At 39.3% G+C, this 18,345-nt stretch overlaps 1 protein-coding gene across 3 annotated transcripts in view; it reads right to left on the minus strand.

Moving 5' to 3' along the window:
* Positions 1-18,345, minus strand: part of LOC137618116 (cationic amino acid transporter 2-like) — an 85,883-nt gene that overhangs the window by 39,132 nt on the left and 28,406 nt on the right. For all 3 annotated transcript variants that reach the window (XR_011039727.1, XM_068348117.1, XM_068348118.1), the window contains 5 exons: positions 11,592-11,771; positions 11,203-11,327; positions 5,781-5,878; positions 5,415-5,554; positions 3,298-3,400 (listed from right to left, as the gene is read on the minus strand). Coding sequence is in view for 2 of the 3 variants with exons in the window: in XM_068348117.1 (XP_068204218.1) it covers positions 3,298-3,400; positions 5,415-5,554; positions 5,781-5,878; positions 11,203-11,327; positions 11,592-11,771 (646 nt within the window). In the remaining variant the exon portion in view is untranslated. The remainder of the gene's footprint in view (positions 1-3,297; positions 3,401-5,414; positions 5,555-5,780; positions 5,879-11,202; positions 11,328-11,591; positions 11,772-18,345) is intronic.

The raw sequence follows: 18,345 nt of genomic DNA on the forward strand, positions 1-18,345 counted from the left end.
TGAAATTAACTAAATACCAATGGCTAGAGCTTTGAATAATGAAAAATTTCCAGCAAATGCTCTGAAATTAACTAAGTATCAGTGGCTATAGCTTTGAATAATGAAAAATTTCCAGCAAATGCTCTGTAATCAACTAAGTATCAATGGCTATAGCTTTGAATAATGAAAAATTTCCAGCAAATGCTCTGAAATTAACCAAGTATCAATGGCTATAGCTTTGAATAATGAAAAATTTCCAGCAAATGCTCTGAAATTAACTAAATACCAATGGCTATAGCTTTGAATAATGAAAAATTTCCAGCAAATGCTCTGAAATTAACTAAATACCAATGGCTAGAGCTTTGAATAATGAAAAATTTCCAGCAAATGCTCTGAAATTAACTAAATACCAATGGCTATAGCTTTGAATAATGAAAAATTTCCAGCAAATGCTCTGAAATTAACTAAATACCAATGGCTATAGCTTTGAATAATGAAAAATTTCCAGCAAATGCTCTGAAATTAACTAAATACCAATGGCTATAGCTTTGAATAATGAAAAATTTCCAGCAAATGCTCTGAAATTAACTAAATACCAACGGCTATAGCTTTGAATAATGAAAAATTTCCAGCAAATGCTCTGAAATTAACTAAATACCAACGGCTATAGCTTTGAATAATGAAAAATTTCCAGCAAATGCTCTGAAATTAACTAAATACCAATGGCTAGAGCTTTGAATAATGAAAAATTTCCAGCAAATGCTCTGAAATTAACTAAATACCAATGGCTATAGCTTTGAATAATGAAAAATTTCCAGCAAATGCTCTGAAATTAACTAAGTATCAATGGCTATAGCTTTGAATAATGAAAAATTTCCAGCAAATGCTCTGAAATTAACTAAATACCAATGGCTATAGCTTTGAATAATGAAAAATTTCCAGCAAATGCTCTGAAATTAACTAAATACCAATGGCTATAGCTTTGAATAATGAAAAATTTCCAGCAAAATCTCTGAAATTAACTAAGTATCAGTGGCTATAGCTTTGAATAATGAAAAATTTCCAGCAAATGCTCTGTAATTAACTAAGTATCAATGGCTATAGCTTTGAATAATGAAAAATTTCCAGCAAATGCTCTGAAATTAACTAAATACCAATGGCTATAGCTTTGAATAATGAAAAATTTCCAGCAAATGCTCTGTAATTAACTAAGTATCAATGGCTATAGCATTGAATAATGAAAAATTTCCAGCAAATGCTCTGAAATTAACTAAATACCAATGGCTAGAGCTTTGAATAATGAAAAATTTCCAGCAAATGCTCTGAAATTAACTAAATACCAATGGCTATAGCCTTTAATAATGAAAAATTTCCAGCAAATGCTCTGTAATTAACTAAATACCAATGGCTATAGCTTTGAATAATGAAAAATTTCCAGCAAATGCTCTGAAATTAACTAAATACCAATGGCTATAGCCTTTAATAATGAAAAATTTCCAGCAAATGCTCTGAAATTAACTAAGTATCAGTGGCTATAGCTTTGAATAATGAAAAATTTCCAGCAAATGCTCTGTAATTAACTAAGTATCAATGGCTATAGCTTTGAATAATGAAAAATTTCCAGCAAATGCTCTGAAATTAACTAAATACCAATGGCTATAGCTTTGAATAATGAAAAATTTCCAGCAAATGCTCTGAAATTAACTAAGTATCAGTGGCTATAGCTTTGAATAATGAAAAATTTCCAGCAAATGCTCTGTAATTAACTAAGTATCAATGGCTATAGCATTGAATAATGAAAAATTTCCAGCAAATGCTCTGAAATTAACTAAATACCAATGGCTATAGCTTTGAATAATGAAAAATTTCCAGCAAATGCTCTGTAATTAACTAAGTATCAATGGCTATAGCATTGAATAATGAAAAATTTCCAGCAAATGCTCTGAAATTAACTAAATACCAATGGCTATAGCTTTGAATAATGAAAAATTTCCAGCAAATGCTCTGAAATTAACTAAGTATCAGTGGCTATAGCTTTGAATAATGAAAAATTTCCAGCAAATGCTCTGAAATTAACCAAGTATCAATGGCTATAGCTTTGAATAATGAAAAATTTCCAGCAAATGCTCTGAAATTAACTAAATACCAATGGCTATAGCTTTGAATAATGAAAAATTTCCAGCAAATGCTCTGAAATTAACTAAATACCAATGGCTATAGCTTTGAATAATGAAAAATTTCCAGCAAATGCTCTGAAATTAACTAAATACCAATGGCTATAGCTTTGAATAATGAAAAATTTCCAGCAAATGCTCTGAAATTAACTAAATACCAATGGCTATAGCTTTGAATAATGAAAAATTTCCAGCAAATGCTCTGAAATTAACTAAATACCAATGGCTATAGCTTTGAATAATGAAAAATTTCCAGCAAATGCTCTGAAATTAACTAAGTATCAGTGGCTATAGCTTTGAATAATGAAAAATTTCCAGCAAATGCTCTGAAATTAACCAAGTATCAATGGCTATAGCTTTGAATAATGAAAAATTTCCAGCAAATGCTCTGAAATTAACTAAATACCAATGGCTAGAGCTTTGAATAATGAAAAATTTCCAGCAAATGCTCTGAAATTAACTAAGTATCAATGGCTATAGCTTTGAATAATGAAAAATTTCCAGCAAATGCTCTGAAATTAACTAAATACCAATGGCTAGAGCTTTGAATAATGAAAAATTTCCAGCAAATGCTCTGAAATTAACTAAATACCAATGGCTATAGCTTTGAATAATGAAAAATTTCCAGCAAATGCTCTGAAATTAACCAAGTATCAATGGCTATAGCTTTGAATTATGAAAAATTTCCATCAAATGCTCTGTAATTAACTAAGTATCAATGGCTATAGCTTTGAATAATGAAAAATTTCCAGCAAATGCTCTGAAATTAACTAAGTATCAATGGCTATAGCTTTGAATAATGAAAAATTTCCAGCAAATGCTCTGTAATTAACTAAGTATCAATGGCTATAGCTTTGAATAATGAAAAATTTCCAGCAAATGCTCTGAAATTAACTAAGTATCAATGGCTATAGCTTTGAATAATGAAAAATTTCCAGCAAACGCTCTGAAATTAACTAAATACCAATGGCTAGAGCTTTGAATAATGAAAAATTTCCAGCAAACGCTCTGAAATTAACTACATACCAATGGCTAGAGCTTTGAATAATGAAAAATTTTCAAACACCAGTCCAACCAATTATAACATTTGAAAGGATTTCAATTGAACCATTCAGGAAATTGACAGAAACCAATATTCACCAACCTTAGGAGCATAACTGACAATGCCACAATGGTGTATGCTAACAAGGTCCCAATGCTCATCATATCAACTAAGGCATCCAGGTTAAAAAACATGGCCATTAATCCTGAAAACAGTTAAAACATAATCTACCGTAAATAGATTATAATTCATTGTAATTATTACTAAAAATGAGTTTTAGACCACTGAGTTATATTTGTCAGAACATGACTGTCCTAGATTTACTGAGAAGCCGTAGAGGTCTTAAGAAAGTGGTTTATTTTACCTTGGTTTGAGATACACTAAAAAATTAGTGCTATTATGATTGAAACTAACGTAGGACTAAATGATATAGCAAAAAAAAATAATAATAATAATTTTTTTGGTGTCTGTTACAAACAAGTTCAAACACAACTGATTTTTATTGCTAATTATCCAATAATAAAAAAAAACATTTGCCTGTTTCACACAATTTATCTAAAATGCAGTCAAAGCACTACAATAATACTCCAGACATTTTCATTTACATCCAAGGAATCTGCTCCAAAATCTTCACCAGAAAATTAGTGATAACCCCCCAAGGAGGAATCTGCAAAAGTAAAACTTCCATATTCCTTATGATCAAGATTTCCTACTTGTAGTCACAGCTCTTGTTCTGGAAGGTCAATTAAAGGAGCATAGTTGAGGCTCTTCAAGGGGAGCACTCAAAAAATCCAACTCATATAGTAAGACTTGGCTATTTTGGGTTTATCTTACATACATATAAGACACTTCCCCCAATTTTGGGAGGTAGCCTACATCAAACAAATGAAACAAAAAAAGGGGACCTCTCCTCTCTACGTTCCTCCCAGCCTGACAAAGGACTCAAACGAGTTCGGCTGGTACTGCAAAGGTGCCACAGCCCACCCTCCCCCGTTATCTACCACAGATGAAGCTTCATAACGCTGAATCCCCTACTGCTGCTACCTCCGCGGTCATCCAAGGCACCGGAGGAAGCAGTAGTGTTAAAATGAAAGGAACTGGCTTGGAAATTAATAAACTATGTTCCCCTTTTCCTGGCATCTTATGGAACTTCTTTCAAATAGCCTTGGAAGCTTTGGGCAAAATAAAGGTTTGAGGGGGATTATACTACTGGATTTATATGTACTATTTGAATGTGTTGAGGTGGTTTGGCCTTGTTGAGAGAATGGAAAATGGCTGTCTGCTAAAGAAGGTGATGAATGCAAGAGTTGATGGGAGAAGTACAAGAGGAAGGCCAAGGTTTGGGTGGATGGATGGAGTGAAGTAAGCTCTGGGTGATAGGAGGATAGATGTGAGAGAGGCAAGAGAGCGTGCTAAGAAATAGGAATGAATGGCGAGCGATTGTGACGCAGTTCCGGTAGGCCCTGCTGCTACCTCCGATGCCTTAGATGACTGCGGAGGTAGCAGCAGTAGGGGATTCAGCATTATGAAGCTTCATCTGTGGTGGATAACGGGGGAGGGTGGGCTGTGGCACCCTAGCAGTACCAGCTGAACTCGGTTGAGTCCCTTGTCAGGCTGGGAGGAACGTAGAGAGTAGAGGTCCCCCCCTTTTTTTTGTTTCATTTGTTGATGTCGGCTACCCCCCAAAATAGGGGGAAGTGCCTTGGTATATGTATGTATGTATTTGAGCATTATTCCTGGATTCTGTCTAACCGAGAAAAAAAAATTGTCGGTGAAGGCTACAGCAAGTGCAATTTCTACTCAGCAGTATATGTCCTGATACCGTGCTCGATGGTTCACAGAAGAGAGAGATATAGGGGTTGAGAGAGAGAAGTTTTTACTTTTTATCTTAAGGTTAAGTACACAATTTGTAAATATTAGCTATATGACTACAACCTATGGACTGAAATACAGGTACTCAATAAATTCTATTGCCAAAATTCAGTATTTGCTTCCAAGATAATACATGTTTTGGGTAGCTTTACTTTTCTGGTTTTAATATACTAGCACAAAAGTACCATAACAGACAACTATCAAATGAAAATAGCACTTAGCATATACGTAGTAAGAAATTTCTTGATTTGCAAATGTCAAGTTAGCAGAGGGGTACAGTTTCTTTTGAAATAATGTTTGGTATTTTTTTTGGAGTTAAAAGAAATAAAAATGCTAAAACTTCTTACCAGCAAACACCCCTGAGACAATAGTTGCAACTGCTGGTGTTCTGAAACGTTTATTGATCTTGGCTAAAGATCTGAAGAGTATTCCATCATCAGCCATGGCATAAATAACTCGGGGAAGAGGTAACAAAATGCCGAACAAACTGTCAAAATACAAAATTATGGAAAACATTAGTTGAAACACTACAGTAACTAGCAGATTATTGTATTGTATTACAGTATCTCAAATCTTTTAACCAAGATAATAGTTTGCATTTGGCCTAACCCAATTACATGATCCCATAGCGAAGTATGTTCCCAGGTAATATACAACATTCATATTTTTCCTTGGAGAATATCCCCTATATTATTCACAATCAACAAACTTACCTTGCAGAAAATCCAGTTAGAGCACCAATACTAATAATCCACTTGGATGTCTCCCATCCTAATTCATTAAAAATAGCAACCAGTGGTGCATCTGAATCCTGAAATGTAAGATCATTATGAATATTTTCATTAGTTTCATATTTAAAGTTCCTTAATATAGGACTGATACAGCAACAACAGAAAATGTAGCTGATTCTAGTTCACTGCAGGACCAAGGCCTCAGACATTTCCTTATACATATCTCGGGTTTGGCCAGTTTTCAAACCATGCAGGCCAGTGTGGATTGGTGATGGTAGACTTTTATCTGATTGCTCACAACAAACCAACCTAGTATAGGTGGCAATGACTTTTACAGCTTTGCTTATCATGGCGATATGCAAACCCTTTCACCACGTTATGATAACCCATCAAAAAGTAGGAGCAAATGTTTTTATGTTGACCAGGCTGACATGAGTCTTTTTATAGTTTATATATGACATACAGTAGGTCCTCGGGTTACGACGGTCCCGACTTACGCGGTTTCGCCGTTACGAACGCGCCCCATAAAAATATAAAAATAATATTAAGCGTCTTTCCGTCTTACACCGTTAGCGTCGTAAGCGACGTAAACAATTGCGAACTAGTTTCTAGCGCGCGGTGGATGAATACGCTTTGTGGTGGTTGTGGGCGAGGAAGACGGCGTCGCTCAGTTCCACTCATACGCCATTTTTGGTTGTGATTGCCTGTTCTTTCTCTCACGTGTTTGATCGTTTTTTTGAACTTTTTGCCCTTCATTATGGCTCCAAAGCGCAAGGCAGATTCTTCTGATGGTAGTGCATCGAAGAAAAGGAAGGCCATCACCATGGAAGTGAAATTAGACATTATTAAGCGGTCTAAAAACGGTGAAACGCCAACGAACATTGGCCGATCGCTTGGCCTTAGCCGTTCGACCGTGGCTACTATCCTTAAAGATAAGGAGCGCATTGTTGAACACGTAAAAGGATCTGCTCCAATGAAAGCAACAGTGATAACGAAACAGCGTAGTGGTTTAATTATCGAAATGGAAAGGTTATTAGTGCTTTGGTTGGAAGATCAAAATCAACGGCGTATTCCAGTGAGCTTAATGGTTATTCAAGAGAAGGCTAAAAGGTTGTTTGAAGCGTTGAAAAAAGAAAGGGGGGGAGAAAGTGAAAGTGAAGAGTTTTCGGCTAGTAGGGGTTGGTTTATGCGATTTAAGGCTCGGGCCAATTACCATAATCTTAAAGTGCAAGGTGAAGCTGCTAGTGGGGATGAGAAAGCAGCAAGTGAATTTCCTAAAGCGTTGGCTGAGATAATTAGGGAGGGGGGTTATTCTGCTTATCAGGTGTTCAATGCGGATGAGACAGGTTTATTCTGGAAGCGCATGCCTAACCGCACGTACATAGCAAAGGAGGAGAAGTCAGCACCCGGTCATAAAGCAGGCAAGGAGAGGCTAACTTTGCTTCTTGGGGGAAATGCTGCTGGCGACTTCAAACTGAAGCCCATGCTGGTCTATCAGGCTGAAAATCCAAGGGCACTCAAGGGAATTTGGAAGAGTCAACTCCCAGTCATTTGGAAGGCAAATAAGAAGGCATGGGTGACACTTGCAGTGTTTGAAGACTGGTTTATCAACCATTTTGTACCTAGTGTGGAGCGGTATTGCGCCCAAAAGGGTATCCCCTTTAAGGTGTTGCTATTGCTGGACAATGCCCCTGGACACCCTGCCCAGCTGGGAGACTTTCACCCTAATGTGAAGGTGGTTTACCTTCCACCTAATACTACGGCCCTTTTACAGCCTATGGACCAGGGAGTGATTGCTTCATTCAAGGCCTACTACCTCCGAAGAACAATTGCTATGGCATTACAGGCAACTGAAACGAAGAAGGACTTGACTCTGAAGGACTTTTGGAAGTCCTACAACATCCTTGATGCTATTAAGAACATTGCTGATTCCTGGGAGGAGGTGAAGGTTACAAACATGAATGGTGTTTGGAGGAAGCTATGTCCTCAATTTGTTAATGATTTTCATGGGTTTGAGGACACAGTTGACCATGTTATCAAGAACATTGTTGCCCTGAGTAAGGAAACCGATTTGGAGATGGAGGTTGATGATGTTACGGAGCTGCTAGAATCTCATGGAGAGGAGTTATCTGCTGGGGACTTGATACAACTGGAGAAGCAGATCATAGAGGAAGAGGAAGAAGCCCCCACCCCAGACCCTAAGGCTTTCACAAGGCAGGGCTTGTCAAAAGGTTTTGCCGAGATACAACAAGCATTGGCAACTTTCGAGGCTCAAGATCCCAACATGGACAGGTTCACCAGGGTTTCCAGAGGTGTCATGGACTTACTGCAGTGTTATAAGGAGATTTTGGATGAGAAGAGGATCCTCTCTGTCCAGTCTAACCTGGAGCGGTATTTTAAGAAAGTAGAGAGAACTGCACCCTCTACATCAGCTGCCTCTACTACTCCAGATTTGCCTGCAACAGAGCCTCTACCATCAACCTCAGCTGCCTCTATTGCTACAAAGCCTCTGCCATCAACCTCAGCTGCCTCTGCTTCTCCAGCTTCTCCACCACCTCTTGTAGGCTCTTCACCTCCAGACTCGCCTGCCCCAGCTTCTCCAGCATCTTCTGTCTCACTTCCAGAGAATCCTGATTCACCTGCCCCAGTTTCTCCAGCATCTTCTGCACCTTCCTCTCCACAATAAACCAGTCTCTCCGTCCCTTGCAACATCCCTTCCAGTGTGCAAGCCAACCATAGGAATAAGGTAAGGAATTGTTCTCTTTTTTTTTTATTGATATTTACTTTAATTCATGTGGTAAGGAATTTTCTTTTTTTTTAGTGATATTTACTTTAATTCATGTGGTAAGGAATTGTTTTCTTTTTTTATTGATATTTACTTTAATTCATGTGGTAAGGAATTGTTTTCTTTTTTTTTATTGATATTTACTTTAATTCATGTGGTAAGGAATTGTTTTCTTTTTTTATTGATATTTACTTTAATTCATGTGGTAAGGAATTGTTTTCTTTTTTTTATTGATATTTACTTTAATTCATGTGGTAAGGAATTGTTTTCTTTTTTTATTGATATTTACTTTAATTCATGTGGTAAGGAATTGTTTTCTTTTTTTATTGATATTTACTTTAATTCATGTGGTAAGGAATTGTTTTCTCTTTTTCTAATATTGTTTTTATGTCATTTGATACATTTAATTATAGTACAGTATACAGTAATACTTTACAGTACAGTACAGTACGTATATTTATGGTGTTCCGACTTACACGGAAATTCGGGTTACACCGCGTCTTAAGAACGGATCAGCGTCGTAACCCGAGGACCCCCTGTATCTGTTTTTGACGTTGTTAATAGTTTATATAGGACATATCTGTTTTGACGCTGTTACTGTTTTTAGAATGATATATTGTTAATTTATTCTCATCATTTATTTATTTCGTTATTTCCTTTCCTCACTCGGCTATTTTTCCCTGTTGGAGCCCTTGGGCTTATAGCATCTTGCTCTTTCAACTAGGGTTGTAGCTTGGCTAGTAATAATAATAATAATAATAATAAAGGGATAGGATCGATAATCATGGGATAAATACTCTTTAGATTTTCTATCGTAATAGATTGATTGCTCCCTGATTTCAAAAACTCTACTGGCAATTCATAAGAACATTCTCTAATGATTAATGATGGTGTCTGGTCAGTAGGTCAAGAGTGAAATGGTTTCTAGTCAATTGATTCCACAGAAGTTTCTTGACATAGAAAATTAGGCTTCACTTCACTAGGTTAATACTGTATGATCAAAATAGATTAAAATATAAGTAATTTTTTTCTTGATGAAAACAGTACTGTATTGGAAGAGTGACTTCTTACACGATGTGTGCCAGTTTTGTTTTTGAATTTTTCGAACCAACCTCTGCTGGCTTTGAACGTAAATGTTTCACTTTCAGAACTTGTACTAGGCATTTTCTTTTCTAGGTCACCGTAAATTTGTAAGGCTTTTTCGCAAATAAATACTTCACTAATGCTATCACCGGCTAACTCTATCCTGATGAATATTAGTAGCAGCTTTTCTATTTCCTCCATTACCTGCGACCTTTGCTTTGTTATCAAAGTCACACCTTTTGCAACATTAGCTGCATTTATCACTTCTTTGTTCTTGGGGAAAGTTGGAATCGTTGATTTTGGAATGCCATACTGCACAGCGAGATCCGAAACACAGACGCCATTTCCAAATTTGGTAATTATTTCCTTTCTTAGTTCAATTGTTGTTCTCACTGTCTTCTTCTTCTCTCTCTGTTCACTTCTGGCTTTTTTTGGACCCATTATGAATGCCCAGAGTTAATAAAAAGAACACAAAAAGGGATTTTGACGAAGGAAAAATCTATTTCTGGGCTCAACCTGTGTCGCTCCGTGAAATGCTCCTTAGAGCGCTATTTCTAAGGTATAAATTCTGCTAAATATACCAGAGAAAAAAGTTGCATGGAATGCCAGGAATATACCCAGCTCGCTCACCCTTATAGTGTGTCGGTACTAAAACTGGGGTGTGTTAAAACCACTATCAGAGGTCCCTTACCAATTAGTCTTCTCCTTCATCAACATCCCCCGCTACTACGAGGTGCCGTTCTACATCCGACTACTGCCCGCTACTACGACTACTGGCCCCTACCACCACTACCACCCACGCACCTCCCATCATTCCTTCTTTAGCACCGTGATATCAACACGTGTTCTAGTGTTCGGAACCTTTATTTTGTGTTTAGTGACGATGTCTGAGCTTCTAGAGACTTCTACTCCCAAGTTAAGTATTGCAATTATCAATTAGCACAATATAAAACATAAGGGAATGCATGAGTCTTCCTTTGATGGCAGGCTGGCTCAAACTGATGCCATGAAGTTTGCAGGGGATGCTGTATAGATCAGTTCGGGTGGACGAGTTCCGAAAATTTGTTTAAATTTGGAGACATTTTGGACTCAAATTTTTTGTTCGAATACGAATTTGTGTGAGTTGCGAATTGTTCGAGTACCGAGGTTCCACTGTATTGACTTTTTTATACAAGCAGCAAACATCTAATAAGAACCCATAAACAGGTGATGCATGAACACAAAATAACATTTACAAGAAGCACCAAAATACTGTTCAATCTTACAACAGTCTATACAAACTTCAAATTATTTAAGCCTTATTCTAAAATAATACATACAAATATTATATAAATAACTACCATAAGGATACTCACATTAAGTGTTTTTACAATTTCATTACTGTATTATTTTATTTTACCAAGAACACAAAGTCAAAATTCTTGACTCCTGCACAGACAGGCAGGCACATACATACCATGGCTACATAAGAGTAATAAATTAACTCAATACAAAATTTTTCATACGCTAAAATTTTTCAAACGATACACAACTTACCTGTTGACAATAAGGTATTGCTAGGGTGATTGTAAATGACATGCCAAAGTATGCCAAAAACACAAAGAACAGAGACAGGCCAATAGCCAATGGAATACTCCGCTCTGGCTTGATTGCTTCTTCTCCTGTATAGAAACAAACACATGCTCTTTAATACATAATGTTAAAATACATATTCAGATAAAACAAACTTCAAACTTTATTAACAAAATCTAAAATTTTAAAAATCTACTAAGTTTTGCTCTGAAGACGAAAGACTTTTAAAAGAAGTAATATTACACTAACCAAAAGAAAATGTGAGATGCCCATCACTTGCCTGAATATAATCTATATATAATAAGAATAAAAGTGTATCATGAAGATGAAAGGGTTTTCTCATACAAACTCACCTGTTGTAGCAATGCAATCAAAGCCCACAAATCCAAAGAAGCACGTGGCAGCACCTTGCATGATGCCAGCAAACCCATATGGAGCGAAACCTCCTTTACCCCAGCCAAGACCACGGTTGTTATCTTCCGGACACGTTTCATTCAGGGTTTCGGGTGTTAGTGCCCAGTTATCAACATTGGCTGGAAAATTATTCTCTACAGAATTTACTGCATAATTGAAACCTGGATTTCACAAGAAAATGTGATTACAATTATACATACATACACCAAGGCACTTCCACCAATTTTGGGGGTAGCTGACATCAAACAAATGAAACAAAAAAGGGGATCTCTCCTCTCTACATTCCTCCCAGCCTGACAAGGGGGGACTCAATCGAGTTCGGCTTGTACTGCTAGGGTGACACAGCCCACCCTCCCCCGTTATCCACCACAGATGAAGCTTCATAATGCTGAATAATTTCATATTAAATAGCAAATACACAAAATAGATATTTATCATATAGTATTTCTGGGCTCCGACCTGTGCCGCCCAGTGAAATACTCCTAGAGCACTATTTCTAAGGAATATAACTGCTATATATTACCAGAGAAAAAAAGCATAGGAATGCCAGGTTGAACCCAGCTCGCTCACCTATATAAGGTGTCGGTATAAAATACTGGGGCGTGATAATTCACAACCAGAGGTCTCGCACTATTTAGATATCTCCTCTTCAAAATCCCCGCCACAGCAAGGTGCCGATCAACACTACTACCACTAACCCAACCCACGCTAGTGACGTCACTCCTTTATAGCACTTGTTGTTATTAAGTCCAACATGTTTTTTCTCGTGTTTACTCTTGGATTTATCATTATTTTAAAATCGATGGCCGATTCCTAAGATACCCCATCGAAGTTAAGTACTTTATCCATGAGTTTTAGCGAGATTGGGCAGTGTAACCTCTGTTTTATTAATTGAGAAGTGTTTATATATGAACGGCGTCCCCGTTCTTACCGTTCATGGTTCGGCTCTGCCATTTTTCTCGTTAGTTCGTCCGTCATTAATATTTGTTCGAACTTTTAGGAGTTTTTTCCTTACATTTGTATAGTACACCGTCTTTATGCTTTCATCTAGCATTATTTTATGTTATCCTATGATATCAGTGTTAGCGTTTCATCAAGGAGTAGGTTATGTTGGTATGCCTGCATTCGTGCATGTTGGTGGATTGCGTCACCATTGAGATTGTTTCGCTAGTTCTAGGAAGACGACCATCTCACTTATTATTATTAAACATTTTAGTTTTATTACGCTCCACCTAGTTTTACATTTGGTTCGAGTGGGACTCTCGCGTTGTTTTTACTGTTCGATCTACCGCTTCAGTAACTAGGTTGGTACCCCTGCTTTCCATCTGCTGATGGCGTCATGCTTCCTCCCCTACCACTCGCCCGAGTCCCTCTCTCGCCATATTATTTCTGAATGCCTAACCTTACTTACGTGATTTCGCTTTTAATTCATTAATTATGTTCATGTATTTGTGCATTGATATTATATTTATTGCTTTACTCCGTTATGATCATATTTTTGGGATTTTCATGTCATGTTGGGGGGATCTCCAGTTGGTAGCCCTGTCTACCACTACGCACTGGTGATTCACCAGTACCATTCCCCCCCCCCACAGGTTGGGGAGGCTATTCCATCCCCCCCCCTCCTCCAGTGTACACCCTTCCTCTCACTCGATGGTTGTTGGTTATGACATACGGGTCAAGTATGCTTGTTCCTCAGTCTTCCCTCAACGTTCCGACATATTGAGGACTGAGTGTACCCACGGGGTGTGACTTAGTCTCATTCATTCATACCAGGCGGTTTCGTCTCCCCCCCTCCCGTCGCCCCGATTGGCCATCGGTCGGGGGAGGGGGAGGGCCGGGACCACCGGGGACTATCACACGTGATTAGTCGGTATAACTGCACCTTGGTGTAACTTTTGCTTTTAGCTATGGTTGTAAGAATGAGCACTTATATTAGGAGTGTCCCCAACTACGGTACCTCCTGCTATTATCGTCCGCATAGGACTTATTAATATCCCATATCATTATATTATATTCTACATGAATCATTACCTTCGTCCCGGTACCTCCGGTTGGGTAGTGGGGGTTCCATTGGCTCCCCCCGCGCTCTCCCGTGGTACCCTCCCGTCATCAGACATCGGAGCCTCCGGGCTCTTATATACAAGATCTGTTGACACTGACACAGTTTTGATTAATATCCTCCCTCCGGGAGCCCTATTCAATTACAGACATTAGTTTTAGATCATAACTGGAGTTTTTCTATTTATGTATTTTAAGGATGTATCTTAGGTTACTTTGGGTTTACTTTAGGTTACTTTAAGTTACTTTAAGTTTACTTTAAGTTTACTTTACCAACCCTGTTCCCCGGCCCCGGGGGCCCCGGAACTAGTTATGATTATAATTTTTCATCCCTTTTTATTTTATACCTCCCTGGTAATGACGGGATGGTATATTCCTCGCTATGACAATATTATTTCATTGATAATCTTAACTTATTACGGAATTGTTTCAACAATGTCTGTTAATTTTTATAATTTTTCCCCGGTTACTATACCGGTTCGAAATTTTGTTCATAGCCTTTTGTCCCGATTTCATATCGGTCTATTTTAGGAATCCGGAACACCCGGATCTTTTTAGGTTATTAACCTATTATGGGATACTCACGTATCTGTATTTTATTCTATACTTCCCAAGTAGCGACGGGATAGTGTATTTCAAGCTATGACAATATTATTTCATTGATAACCTTAACTTATTACGGAATTGTTTTAACAATGTCAGTTTATTTATAAGTTTTTCCCCGGTTACTAAACCGGTTCTAGAGTTGTTCATAGCCTTTTGTCCCGGTTTCATATCGGTCTACTTTAAGAACCCGGAACACCCGGATCCTTTTAGGTTACTAACCTATTATGGGACACTCACGTATCTTTATTTTATTCTATACTTCCCAAGTAGCAACGGGATAGTATATTTCTCGCTATGACAATATTTTTTCATTGATAATCTTAACTTATTATGGAATTGTTTTAACAAAGTCAGTTAATTTATGATAAGTTTTTCCCCGGTTACTGTACCGATCTGAAATTTTGTTCATAGTCTTTTGTCCCGATTTCATATTGGTCTAATTCAAGAATTCGGAGCATCCGGATCTCTTTAGGTTACTGACCTGCTATGGGATACTTATGTATCTTTATGTTATTCTATACTTCCCCAGTACCGACGGGATAGTATATTTCGCGCTATGACAATATTATTTCATTGATAATCTTCACCTTTTATGGAATTATTTTGACAATGTCAGTTAATTTATGAAAAGTTTTCTCCCCGGTTATTATACCGGTCCGAAATTTTGTTCATAGCCTTTTTGTCCCAGTTTCATACCGGTCTATTTTAAGAATTCGGAACACCCGGATCTTTTTGGGTTACTACCCTACTATGGGACACTGTAGGTGCCCCTGTCGTTACTATCTATAATTATAACTTCGGATATAATATTTTGGGATTTTCATTTTATTTTTTATCTATTTATTTTACATTCCCAACGGAGTTACCTTGTTCATTAGTAACGATATACCCTCTTTCGGAGCTCGCAGTCTTCCATGACTTCTACCTTGGCGACTCTTTAGATCTGGGTTGGCGGGTTTGCCTGGAGTGTCGGGGCAAAGAGACCCTGTGTCTCTTCCTTTTAGGGTTTTCAAGGAAGCACGTGGCTGATGTCGGGCCACGTCCCGTTGTCCCTAAAGTTAAAGCTACCTGCCGGCCCCTACCAAGGACTCACAGGTCTTCCGAATCACCAAACCAGTTAAGACTTCTCTTGGGTCGAGAGCGAAGCCCGGCCTGAAACCTACGACCCCGGAGGCTCCCTTCGATCCGGCAGCCCTTTCAAGATTGATGCATGGCCTCTCGTGGCATGGTTAGTTTCAACCTGACCTTTCATTAGAAGAGGCCAGCGACCGATCCCAGGGATGAGGTAGAAATTTATTTCTATTTGAACACGATGTTGTGTTGATATTTATCCATATATATACATATATATATAATTTACGGACCTCTGTAGCTCACTGGCTCAAACCTCGTGTCACATACCGAGTCACCACGAATTATATGATGAAAGATTCCTGGTGCCTCTGTGAACTTGACAATTGAATGGAATTATTGCCCATTAGGGGGAAGAGAGAGTGCTAAGCCAGATAGCCTCATACAGGGTCTCATTTGTTATGGGCTACCTCAACAGCACAATATATCATCCCGGATGCCTCTAAGCTCCCGGAATTCGTCGAAAGCAATCCGTGGAAGGCGGCCTTGCGCTCTCCCTTCAAAGATGGTATGTTAACCATCGAAGGGTTTGGCACCCGGACTGTAGAAGATTTTGAATTCTACCCGCCGGGTCTACAGTTCCCTCTCTCTGGTTTCGCATGCCTTACCGAGGAGACACTCGTAAGGTTTGACAAGGTCTCCAAAGAAACCAAAATGTACCCAAAGGGGCAGGCTCAGTCCACCTGGGTCCGGCCCTTAAACGAGTGGGAGTGTGTTAACACTACGTTAACACCTCACAAGAGCCCGTACACGATGTTTCTAGTGGAGGATTAAACCCCTATTCCGTGTGTCACTAAGATATCGGACCTTGCTCAGCAGGCAATAAACGAGGACAAGCCGTTACCGCAGCTGAAGGAAACGCATCCGACCTCCCTCCTGTCCCTGGGGGATCACGATTGCTGGACTAACGCCCCGGCGACCTTCACATCGGGTAAATTAAGCGCTGACTGTGCTTCCATTCAGTTCAGTGAGTGGCTACCCAGGCTTCCGGAATCCCTGATATGCCTCGAGCTCGAAGCCTGTATGCGCCTGAGTAGACCTATCAACTCGGCTACAATGGCAGAAAAGACCTCTTTAATGTATGAAGAAGAACCACCTTTTAAGGTCTTGACGAAGTCATTACTTCAAACCTTACTGTCTGATTCCTACGACTTCTTTGCGGCCAGACGTCGTTGCTGTAGGCATGTCTTGTCTGAGGCCACTATCAGACTTGAGCCTAACAAGCTCATTAAAGCCCCAGTCTGGAGCTGCTAGGGTCAATCAGAGCCTCAAGGTTCGATGGGCTTAGTCCCCAAGCACAAGTTCGAACCGGCCAGCAACCAATCTCGAGGTAGAAAGAGTCTGAGATCTTTCCATTCCTTCCAAACCGGCGGTCCCAACAGGTGGTTCAAACCATCCCGGTGGCACAAGGGAGTCAACCTTTCACTTCGAAGGGTCAACCCCAACAGCAATACGTGCTGGTTCCTCAGTCCCAAGTAGCAACTACCTCCTATGCTACTTCCCCAGCCCTTAGGCCCACCTTTGAAACTCAGGGTGCTTTCCAGGGTTACCAGCGCCCCAGAGGCGCTAGCTCGAGAGGAACTTTTCGCAACAGCTACTCTCGAGGCCGAGGAGGTAAATCCGCAGCAAATCATTGGGAGTTCTCAGGTAGGGGTAGGACTTTACATCTTCCGGAACCGTTGAACGTTCAACATTTGGGCTTTCAGTATAACTTCCAAAAGTCTGGGGTGGAGTTGGATAGAAAGGCCCCCTCCACCAACCAGTTTTCATCAACATCCAACGGAAGAGCTAGTCTTATATGAAAACGATCTACAGTATTGCAAAAGGAAGCAATAAAGAAAGTAAATCGTTTGTAATTTCAGGATCACTTGTTCAGCGGGCCAAAGAAAGACTCAGAATAGCGAAGAGTATTCCTAGACCTGTCGTTTCTGAATTCTTACATTTAATGCGACAAGCTTCACATGCTGACCATCTCTCAGGTGCGGGCCTTGCTTCTCTGTGGGGCCGTCACCTCCTCTATGGATCTTGCAGACGTTTGCTATCATGTTCCGAAAGCAAGGCATTTTCGTCCGTTTCTAGGCTTCAACTAGGCAAACTGTCTCACAGCAACTACAGAGTGATAATCTCTTACAACAGTTTTGGTTCCAAATCAACTTCGAGAAATCTCGTTTGGTCCCGAAGACAAGTTTCAATGGTTAGGATTCAATGGGTTCTATGCTCCCACACTCTGTCTCCCAACAGCCAAGAGGAACGATATAGCAAAACACAATACGTTTTCTCAAAGACAAATTGTCTTCCAGAAGAAATCAAGAGAGAATACTGGGTGCCCTCCAGTTTGTCTCAGTAACAGATATACTACTGAAGGCCAGACTGAAAGATATAAGCCGAGTATGGTGCTCCAGGAAAACGAGTAATATCGAGACAAAGGGCTCGACTCCAACCAATTCTGAAGAAAAGACTTCAACCATGGACAAAGGTCAAAATCTGGCAAATCCGTTTCCTTACAATATCCACCCCCAAGCTCGTCATTTACACAGACGCCTCCTTAACAGGCGGGGGGGGGGGGGGATACTCTCAGTACAAGAAAGTCCTGGGACTATGGTCGACAATATTCCGCCAACTTCATATCAATGTAGATAGTGGCGGACGCACTTTCGAGGACAACTCCGCTGGAGTCGGAGTGGTCACTAGACCCAAAGTCCTTCAGTTGGATTCTTTCTCAGGTTCCGGATCTCCAGATAGATCTGTTTGCAACAAAGTCCAACTACAAACTAGAGTGCTACGTAGCTCCCAGCCCGGATCCTCGGGCTTACGCCACAGACGCAATATCATTAGTCTGGAACACTTGGGAGAGAATTTACCTATTCCCACCAATAAATCTGTCGATGAAAGTGT

Source organism: Palaemon carinicauda, chromosome 24 (assembly GCF_036898095.1).
Source record: "Palaemon carinicauda isolate YSFRI2023 chromosome 24, ASM3689809v2, whole genome shotgun sequence".
NCBI lineage: Eukaryota > Metazoa > Arthropoda > Malacostraca > Decapoda > Palaemonidae > Palaemon > Palaemon carinicauda.